General features: G+C 40.5%; 1 protein-coding gene across 1 annotated transcript; it reads left to right on the top strand.

The window, feature by feature from the left end:
* Nucleotides 1–629: 629 nt before the first annotated feature.
* On the top strand, nucleotides 630–9,366 carry LOC120545428 (ubiquitin-conjugating enzyme E2 L3-like). Its single transcript, XM_039779734.1, has 4 exons — nucleotides 630–759; nucleotides 6,800–6,895; nucleotides 7,004–7,190; nucleotides 8,779–9,366. Exons 1-4 carry the CDS (start codon nucleotides 739–741, stop codon nucleotides 8,931–8,933), a joined length of 459 nt encoding a protein of 152 aa, XP_039635668.1. The 5' UTR covers nucleotides 630–738; the 3' UTR covers nucleotides 8,934–9,366.
* The last annotated feature ends 1,699 nt before the right edge of the window (nucleotides 9,367–11,065 follow it).

The raw sequence follows: 11,065 nt of genomic DNA, 5'->3' as shown, positions 1-11,065 counted from the left end.
TTGAACGTTCAACACACACACACACACACACACACACACACACACACACACACACACACACACACACACACACACCACACACACTAACACTGAACAACATCAATCAACAGTGTTCTGCTCTCTACCTCATGTTTATTTCAATCTTACAATTACAATATTGGTATTAATATACTACCATTGCACTGAACTGCCTTGCACTATATTTATATTTAAATCTTAAATCTCGACTATACTGATATTGCACTATTCGTTCCCTCTCTTCAATTGTTATTGTATATGTTTTGTAAATTTGTTAATTCTATTGTATTGTTATACTGCATACTTAACAGTATTTTTTTTTATATTTCTTACTGTCCTTTCTGTTTTTAATAATAATAATAATAAATTTTATTTAAAGGCGCCTTTCTCGGCACTCAAGGACACCGTACAGGGATACATAAGACATTTAAAAGCAGCAAAAAATAAATAAATACAAAAATAAATTAAAAATTAAAAAAATGTATTTGTTATATGTTAAATTGTTGTACTTCGAGAGGGAGTCAAATTCCCTGTTTGTTTAACGCCAACCTGGCCAATAAAGCTGATTGTGATCCTGATCTACTTGCTCCACCCTCCAGTCCAGCAGGTGGCGCTAACACACCGGGACGCCGCGTGCGCGCCACTTAAAACCAAAATCAAAAGAAGTCGAGCAGCAGGAACGGAAAGAAACAGGAAGAAGAAGACAACATCGGCACCACAATGAATAGGAGACTAATCAAGGTAACAAAATGTTCCCAAATTTACAATTTACGCTATTTTGTGAGGGTTTTAAATAACTTGTTTCGGCTTTATTCGTGTCGCTACAGTGCCGTGGAACAAGAGAAAATGTCGTTAACGAGATAGTTTAACGTTCATCTGTCCGACAAAATGAAAGGATAACGACGTCCAACGGACGGCAACTAGTTTTAGTTTTAGTTTGAGACGCCGGCAGGGCGCGACTCGAGACAACTTAGACTTAGATAAAGCGTGAAGTCGGACAACGTGTTTTTTATTTTTAATCTTTTAAACCAGGGAGCTTAGCAACCCCGCTTTTCACGGCGAGAAGAAGCTGCGGCGGCGGCGGCTTGTTTTTACGCGCTGTCACCGTCTGAAGGCTGTACAGAAAACATGGAGACTTTTGGGGTTGGGACGTGACGTCAGACGTCTACTGGGAGATCATATCTCACAAAAATAAATTGTATTGTGAAATAAGAAGACCAGACAACAGTCAATAAGGTCGTGATACATGTTTAAATCTGCTATAAAAAAAAATATTTCTGCTCCTTTTTATATACTTGTACTCCACTACATTTATCTGACAGCTTTAGACTGCAGGCAAAAGTGGCCCAAATCAGATTTTTTGGGGGTCAAATGACCAGGTCAGAGTAGTGTGAACACTCAAATCTTGCCCAGATCTGAATTTTTAAACTCAGATTTAGACCACTTCTATATATGTGGTCCTGAATCAGACCCAGGTCTGATTTATTTCAATGCGGCCGCAGTGTGAACAACCAAGGCGGATTTGATGCGATTTTTACGCCAATCTACATCAGGGGGGTCAAACTCAATTTCCCAGAGGGCCACACTGGGAAAAGAGAATCACACCGAGGGCCAGATATGTAGAGTTTATTTACATGCTTTTATTTCATCGAAAAAGTCAAATATCTTTGACTCTATTATTGCATGTCTCATATAGTCTTCTCCCTCACAGTTTGGTCCACATAAAGCCCTGAAAAAGTCTGCAATAAAGTGCCAAAGCCATCCTAGAATTTAGCAAATCGAGCAAAGCCATGATTATATTTTCTAAGTGGGCTACCACCCAGCTGACTCACAACAAGCTCTTTCACCGCCTGAATATTAAACTCTCTGCTTCTTCTGGGGGAATTTCTGAGTCTCAAAGTCTGCAAATTTGCCAAATTCTGCTTTGAGTGTGGCGTGAATGAAATGATGAAAAACAGTTTCCCATGTTTTTGGTTTGGCGCACAACTAGGTGGGCCAAAATTTATTGTGAACCTAAATTGATATGCGGCACGGGAGTTAGCCCTAGACACAGACAGTAAAATTAAAAACTTGACTAGCCCTACAAAATGGAGAACAGTGATGGAGCAAGTCAATGGAGGGAGAGGGAGGTGTTAGACCTCATTAGTGTATGGGGAGATACTTCAATCAAAACTAGAACAATGTGTCTCTTTCTCTTCATTCTTCTCCTCCTCAGCACCTGCTCATTAATGTTACGGCTGCCATTGCACAAACATTTTGACATAAAAGCCAAAATGCTGACTTCCTCCATAACCTCCCTAACTTTAGTGCAACAGCGTGCTGCGTCTGATGTCGTTTGTTATTGTTCTTTTGTGCATGCGGGTCAGTTCGAAACCGCAAACAGTTCACACTGGGATCTGATATATAGGCCACATTTTAAAAAGGTCATGTGAACAGCCAAACATCTGAGCAAAAAATCCAAATTAAGCGTTAAGACTTGCGGTGTGAATGTAGCACTTTTCAGATGACAGTGTTTCCTCCCCTTCATGTTGAATGTTTGTGATGAACTGAAGGATGAAGTCTTCCTTTGTGTTAATTCTCCTCCTTCTTAAGCTAAATAAAGTCTTTAAAAAAGCCTCTCGGATCAGCTCGAACATGCATAGAGCTGCAACGATTAGTCAACTAATCGATAAGTCGATCGACGGAAAGAATAATCCACTATTTTGATAAAAATGTTCATGCAAAAATGCCAGAAAATGCTGTTTTCAGTCTTTCAAATATCGAGATTTCCTAGTTCTCTGTTTACTAATCAGAATAAATTGAATATGTTTGGGTTTTGGACTGGCTAAACAAGACGTTTAAAGACATCACCTTGGACTTTGAGAAACCGGGATGGGCAGTTTTCATTATTTTGACATTTTAAAGACGTAAATAATTGTTAGTTGCAGCCATAATTGTCAAAAAGTTGAAAACAGGGCTGTTTTTCTGCAACATGAACAGTTGAATTTTTAGAGATCTGTGGTTCTCACAGGACAGCGATACTACAAACGTGATGATCTTATAGACCATGATGCATTGCTGTAGATTAAACTATCCAACAGTATATAAAGGAGTTAAAATGAGCACAACCTTAAACATCTACAGCAGGAAATGCAACATAAACATTAATGCAGCACGAATATTACTCCAGAAACATCAGATAGAAGAAGAAAACACTGACAGAACATTTTACTGCAGCATACCTTTTACTTTTCATACCTTAAGTACATTTTGCCTACATATTTTTACTTAAGTTAGGTTTAAATGCAGGACTTTTGCTTGTGTTGGAGTATTTTCACAGTTTCTATCAGTTCTTTTACTTCAGTAAAGGATCTGAATACTTCTTCCAGCACCATCAATGTTCAAATCTGCTTGAAAAATGTCTTTGCCTCGAGTGAAATTAACTCTGTATGGCTGCCCAGTTTCTCCAGCCTCTTACTTACACTTTCAGTGTGACACACCAGTAGTTTTGGTTTTTGATTGTGTTATACAGCAAAGCGTCTGAGTCAGGAATTCCCCTGCGTCATAAAAGAATGAGAGACGTGTCTTGTAACAACTTCCTGAATTCCTCAACAACTTAGTTTTACGACTCAGGTATCGAAGGGTCTGCTGACAGGAAGCAGAACAGAGATTTGATCCCTGCTTTTTTTTTTTACCTTTTATATATTTTATTATACGAGTGGTGGAAGTAGTATTCAGATCATTTACTAAAGTAAAGTAGTAACAGAGCTCAACAGTGACCGTCCACTTTTTCAACGGCTCTGTTTCCGTAAGTGTTTAAAGTGCTCATATTATACTTTTTGGCTTTTTCTCTTTATTGTGTTATATATCTTTTTTGTGCACGTTATAGATTTACAAAGTGGAAAAGCCCAAAGTCCCCCCCAAAGGGACTTACCATCTCCAACAGAAAACACTGTTCACCAACTGCTCCAAACAGCTCTATTGTAGTCCAGCCTTTACTTCAGAGACAGACGTGGTCACTTTGGAACACACGTTATAATGCTCGCCCTCAAACTCTGCTTCTGACTGGCTAGTAGTCCTTACCTACCTACTGTCAGGGGATGCCCTCATACTCTGCTTCTGACTGGCTAGTAGTCCTTACCTAGCTACTGTCAGGGGATGCCCTCATACTCTGCTTCTGACTGGCTAGTAGTCCTTACCTAGCTACTGTCAGGGGATGCCCTCATACTCTGCTTCTGACTGGCTAGTAGTCCTTACCTAGCTACTGTCAGGGGATGCCCTCATACTCTGCTTCTGACTGGCTAGTAGTCCTTACCTAGGTACTGTCAGGACGCCCTCATACTCTGCTTCTGACTGGCTAGTAGTCCTTACCTAGGTACTGTCAGGGCACGCCCTCATACTCTGCTTCTGACTGGCTAGTAGTCCTTACCTAGGTACTGTCAGGGGATGCCCTCATACTCTGCTTCTGACTGGCTAGTAGTCCTTACCTAGGTACTGTTAGGGCACGCCCTCATACTCTGCTTCTGACTGGCTAGTAGTCCTTACCTAGGTACTGTCAGGACCCCTCTACTCTGCTTCTGACTGGCTAGTAGTCCTTACCTAGTACTGTCAGGCCCCTCATACTCTGCTTCTGACTGGCTAGTAGCTTACCTAGGTACTGTCAGGCGCCCTCATACTCTGCTTCTGACTGGCTAGTAGCCTTACCTAGGTACTGTCAGGGCCGCCCTCATACTCTGCTTCTGACTGGCTAGTAGTCCTTACCTAGGTACTGTCAGGGGGGCCCTCATACTCTGCTTCTGACTGGCTAGTAGTCCTTACCTAGCTACTGTTAGGGCACGCCCTCATACTCTGCTTCTGACTGGCTAGTAGTCCTTACCTAGCTACTGTCAGGGCACGCCCTCATACTCTGCTTCTGACTGGCTAGTAGTCCTTACCTAGCTACTGAGCATGTGCGACTCCCAACAAAGATGGAACAGAAGTGAGATGTCTCACTCTGTAGCTAAAACAGAGCTCAACACACAGGGTGAAAAGAGGAGCTGCAGTAATACAATTATGAACCTAAAAATTAGCATAATATGAGCACTTTAAATATATAATAAAACATTTGATTTGGCGCAAAATAACATATCACAAAACGGTCAAAAAAATGCATTCCCCCCCCCCCCCTTTCGACTCATTTCCTGGTTCTCCTTCTCCATTAACAACGTGAAATCAAGGAGAGGGTTAACTTCTCCTGCTCCAGATCTCCCACCGATGTCAGAAGGAACAGTGGAGACACTTTGGTTCTCTCACTAGGACTAGGGTTGGGTACCGTTTGACAAATAACAGTTACACTATTAACAAGTAACAACTAAATAAATGTTGAGTTGGTATGCCAACCAGCTTCAAACTTTAGCACTTCTTTTGCAGAAAAGTGACCATATTTTAGGACTGGGAAAAAAATCTATTTGATTTAAAAATCGAGTTGGTAGGTCAAATTGATTCATATTTTTAAAAAATCCATTTTTTTTTTAATCCAAATACAGTATAATTTGGATGTTTAACAATCTTTGTTGCACACTGCACCGTGACTTTTCAGTTAGAGAAAGGGTTTGCCTTTGCAATTTTGTTTATGCACTTTAATTAAATACAATAAATATATATTTTTAAAATATATTTACAGTTCGCAGTTATTTTGTTTTAAATGGAAGGGGGGGAAATCGAATCGTAAATCGAGTTTTTTATTAAAAAATCGCAGATTTTTTTAGGGAAACAAATCGCCCAGCTCTACCATATTTGCCTTCTCTGGCGAGATAGGACACGTCTCCTGACTTATGACATGTCCTGCACAGGAGAAACCTCTCAGACGGTGTCCAACAGGTCTGTACACACACAGGTATGAGTTTGAAAGGACAGACAATTTGGGGAGGCTGTCTCGCCTCCCCCACCACCAGGCCACAGGGTCTCGTCCTGAACGATAGACTAGCAGAGCAAGTGTAATATGTTTACAAGCGATCACGTGCAGTCAGCGAATGGTTAATATGCTTTCACGTCCGTTTTGGTGAGAAAGGAAAAAAAGAGTCTGCCGCTGTCCAGAGCGACAGAGGGAAAATATTTTAGTCGGAACCGAAATTCGCGTTCTAATACAGTCCGAATACTACAGTTTGCGTAGGAACCGGTACCATAGTGGAACCGGGTTTCGGTACCCAACCCTAACTATGACTCTAGAATCACTACTATCTTCTAAACTCTCTCACTTTCTCCCTCGCTCTACCACACACACACGTATCAGCATCAGGCCACTTACCTAAGCTGCGGCGAAAGCTCTGGAACCTCCGCAGAACCATAAATCAAGCTTTACACTTAGGATTGTGGGTAGTGTAGTACTTCTCCACGACATCACGAATAAAACGTGTTTGGCTTAAAACAACGTTGATTTCATACGAACTTGTGGCTTCTACGGGAGCAGAAACCTTCGTTTCACTAGCTCGTAGCTCGTAGAAAGCCTACCTCTGATGGTTTAGACATTGTGGCTGATAATCAAAAACCTTACGGAGAAAATGAACAGGATTTTTACTTCCGTAACCATACCGTTTTGAGCTCTGTACCGCTGTGTAGAAATACTCTGCAACAAATAAAAGTCCTGCATTCAAAGTTGTACTTAAGAAAAAGATACAAAAGTATCAGCTGGTGGAGGTGCTGCTGAATTTCATCAAGGGATCAATAAAGTCTTTAGATTGTACAGGTGTACGTGTATATTCCCTCTTTTGGACTCAGTCGTCTCGTGATTTTATCCCATTTTAAATCAACATTTTTGTTTCAGGAGCTTGAAGAAATCCGCAAATGTGGGGCGAAGCATTTCCGCAGCATTCAAGTGGACGAATCAAATCTTTTGAACTGGCAAGGCCTTCTTGTTCCTGTGAGTATCGACTCGTGTTGCTCTCGTGTGTAGCAGCTGTCCTGCCATTAAAAGTTGTTTTTATCGTGAAACTTTTATTTTGTTTTATGTCTCCCCAATCTACAAAAGGACTGTCCTCCATATGACAAGGGAGCATTTCGGATTGAGCTCATCTTCCCCGCGGAGTACCCCTTCAAGCCACCGAAGGTCACGTTCAAGACAAAAATCTACCACCCCAACATCGATGAGAAGGGCCAGGTGTGCCTGCCCATCATCAGCGTCGAGAACTGGAAGCCGGCCACAAGAACGGATCAAGGTGAGGCTTCAGAGATCAGTAATCCGGCCTCTTTTATTACATTTAGAATCTCCAACATCAAACCTCAGTTAGCGGTAATCATAGTTTAGCATAGGGCTGCAAAATTAATCGCAATTTTATCGAAATCACAAATTTGAGGTACTGGGACTTTACTTTAAAAAGGTACTCTAAGCGATGTCACGCCTTTTTTTTTTAGGGTACAACAGGTTTTTTGTCACATACAGCAAAACCTCTCCTCAGTTTTGTTTGAAAATACTTCGAACGTCAACAAGAATAACGTCACCCAACACCGCTTAGAGCACCTTAAAAACTGCACATTTTCAATTTATGCTCTTTATTGATCCCTAATGGGGAAATTACAATTTACACTCTGTTGTTACACACTACTCACAGGCCTGAAATATACACACACACACACACACACACACGCTCAGGTCCTTTACATGCACTAATGATGTGTTTTTGTTATTGTGTATTTTAATTTTCCAGATTTCATTGTGTGGGCTTCACTAAGAAACCAGCCTTTTTACGAATAGTAAAAGGTTTAAAGGTTGAAATGAAATAAGATCACTAATTACAACAAAGTGTGAATTTCAACTGGTTGACATGAGATCAGCAATCAAAATCTAATTACAAAAAGTGTGACTTCAACCAAAAGGGTTTTGCGAAGTTTTTCCCTTTTCCAAAATAGAGAAACAAAGACCTTTATAGTGACGACTATATTTTTAAAATAAAAGTACTTTTTCCACGCCAGAATGGGTGGCAGGCAAACCGAGTAAGACAACGTCCCAGGGGGACCGATAGTAGAACGTAAAACTAATCTTTCATATTTTGACCGTTTTTAACTGCTCTTCAATGTTTAATTTCTTATACTGCACTGTAACTTTTATTCTCGTATTTGACCTGTTTTTTTTTTTTTATCGTTTTTATGAAAAGCACTTTGAATTGCACTGTTGCTGAAATGTGCTAAACAGTCCTTCCAGAAAAATGCAGTTTTTTTGTGATTATGCGGCACCTTTTCTTTACAAAAATTCGATGGAATATGCTATATGATATTTATGCAATTTTATTTGATGAAAAAGAGAAAAAAAAGGTGATTCCCCCCCAACACCCTGCTTTTCGATGATGTTCACATCGCGTAATTACGTCACTTCATAACGTTCCCATGGCAACAGGGGAAAATAGCTGCTCTTGTGTGAAGTAAACGCAACATTTTTCAACTTTCTGCTAAGATATGTGATTTTTTTTTTTCCCCAACGAAAATGCGCCGATTATGAAATCATGCAAGCCCCGCATATTTTGCGTGAAAATTGGCAATTTATGCGGCGAAAGTGTGCCGTATTTGAAAAAAATGCGCGGGCCCCCACCCGCATAAATATGCAGATTTTGGCTGATTATGCGATCGCATAATCAGGTTTTTCTGGAGGGACTGACTATACAAATAAAGCTGCCTTGCCTAATGGAGAGATGTCAGAGGGGGGGGGGCTGTGACTGCTGAACAGGCAGAGTGCATAACTCCTGTGTTCTCTCTCTCTCTCTCTCTCTCTCTCTCTCTCTCTCTCTCTCTCTCTCTCTCTCTCTCTCTCAGTGATTCACAATCTGGTTAGTCTGGTGAACAGCCCTCAGCCGGAGCATCCGCTGAGGGCCGACCTGGCAGAGGAGTACAGCAAAGACCGCGCCAAATTCATGAGGAACGCCGAGGAGTTCACAAAGAAACACAGCGAAAAGCGACCCGTCGACTGACGACACAACGCTGCCGTCGGCCTCCTTTCTGTTTCCTGTTCAAAGAGCCTGCCCCCCGACTCTCTGTTCTCACCCCCAAAAACAACACAGAGATGCCCTGTTCTCGCGTACCTCCTTGTTTTAGCTCTCTCCCACCACTTCTCAATAGAGGCTCGTGTTTCTGTTTCACTTTGCCAAAAAAAAAAAGCAGCAACAAAAGAAAGCAGGACTTTTTGTTGAATAGGCAGGCTCTGGCCTCTAGGTGTCACCGTTTGGTTGTTATGACTTCTTTCTACTGATTTTTTTTGGAGAAAAAAAAAGAAAAGAAAATTGTCTGAGGTGGCATCCTGAAAAGTAAAATATCATAAATAAAGAATAAATAAAAAAGTGCTGTTCTGCTTACTTAAATATTGAATGTTTGTTTTTTCTTCAGATTAAATCAGCTAAATGTAAAGCGGTTTATATTTGTTGTCATCTTTTTTCTATTCCCCTTAAGATAACACTGTACTTTGTGTAATCACCTGTTGCAGTACACAGAAATTAAAGTTTGTTACTGATGCAGAGTTCCCCGTGTAAACTCAGCAATTTGTGAAAATGCAACAACGTTCACGTGTACCTCGAAAATGTTATTTTTTGTTTTTATTTTGAGATATTTGAGGAGAAAGAAGTCTCCTATAATTAAAGTTCTTCCACCTCGGTTGGCCTCCCAGGAAAGTGCATAGGGTCAGTGAGCATCACCGTTATTTTGTGACCTATGGCTCAGGCACTAACAATTGTTTTCATCTAAAATTCGGTGTATTTATCTCTTTTTTTTTTTAACAATGTCTTTATTGATTTTTGTTTACTTACAATAAATGGATTTATCTCTTCTAACGCGTTCAAAGCTGTTCAGTTCTGCTTTAAAAGCGTAAGTAGTAAGTGATACCAACTCCTGCTCGTCTTACTCGTCATAACGCTGACAGTATTTTCATATTAAGAACAAACTCTACCAAGCACTGGTTGGTTCTGGCATTGTGATACAGTTTTCAAGCTGCAGTTAGACTCTGGGCTGCAGCCATACACTTATATTGGCTTCTCTCCTTCGATAAACCCAACGTAATTAACCAGTTAATATCCTCTGATAGCTGTCTCTACGCAGTTACACATATAAAGGCAATACATCCAACTGCAGCAGCTCATTAATGAATAAAGATATATGATGGATACTTAAACAAAACTGAATTGTTGTGTTTATTAATCCTCAGATTTTATCTTCACTGTTTATGAAAATATGACAGGTTTTTATAGAGGTGTAACGATACGCTCAACTTACGATTCGAAGTTGACGATACACGGTTTTTAACAGGATGATAAACGATAAAACGCACGTTTGCCTTCCGCGTACTAAGTAGCCAAGGAATGCCTCCCAGTCTTGGGCCGCACTCACCGCATTGCAGCGTCATTTTTTTTAATTTAATCTCTGTCCCGCTCCCGTTGATTTCTGTGCTCTATTCCGTCCCTATCATCACGTTACCAACAGTGAGATTGACTCCCGGTCCCGAAAAATTGTCACCCTCTACGACAGATACAGTTATTCCTAAGGATTCACAGTGCCACATGTATGTTTAACATTAAAACATGATTTATAAAATCATTCCAACAACTATTTTAATAGCCAGTCCCTCCAGAAAAACGCGATTATGCGATCGCATAATTCAACGCATAATCAGCCAAAGTCCGCATATTCATGCGGGGGCCGCATTTTTTCAAATATGCCGCACTTTCGCCGCATAAATTGCCGATTTCCGCGCATATTATGCGGTGCTTAAATGATTTCATAATCCCCGCATTTTCGTTGCAAAAAAGTCACATATCTTAGCAGAAAGTTGAAAAAATGTTGGGTTTACTTCACACAAGAGCAGCCATTTTCCCCTGTTGCCATGGGAACGTTATGAAGTGACGTAATTACGCGACGTGAACATCATCGAAAAGCAGGTGTTGGAGGTTGAATTTGACCTATATGAATTTGACATGTACTTTGAGTCTTAAGTTGGTATCCAATAAGAAAGCTATCTTAATATCTGATATTATCTGAAATTTCTTTGTTTAAGTGCTCCTGCTGTCTATATTATTAACGATTTTTAAAAGTCCATCTCTTTTGTATCTTTTATTTC

This window comes from Perca fluviatilis, chromosome 17 (genome assembly GCF_010015445.1).
Source record: "Perca fluviatilis chromosome 17, GENO_Pfluv_1.0, whole genome shotgun sequence".
NCBI lineage: Eukaryota > Metazoa > Chordata > Actinopteri > Perciformes > Percidae > Perca > Perca fluviatilis.
The sequence above is the reverse complement of the archived record's forward strand: the minus strand, read 5'-3'. Positions and strand labels throughout refer to the sequence as shown.

What these genes read in the sequence shown, in the direction of transcription:
- LOC120545428 (XM_039779734.1), top strand. Translation starts at nt 739, where the DNA reads ATGAATAGGAGACTAATCAAG. An exon ending in GGCAAGGCCTTCTTGTTCCT is followed by an intron (nt 6,896 to 7,003) that starts GTGAGTATCGAC and finishes AATCTACAAAAG; the next exon opens with GACTGTCCTCCATATGACAA. An exon ending in GGCCACAAGAACGGATCAAG is followed by an intron (nt 7,191 to 8,778) that starts GTGAGGCTTCAG and finishes TCTCTCTCTCAG; the next exon opens with TGATTCACAATCTGGTTAGT.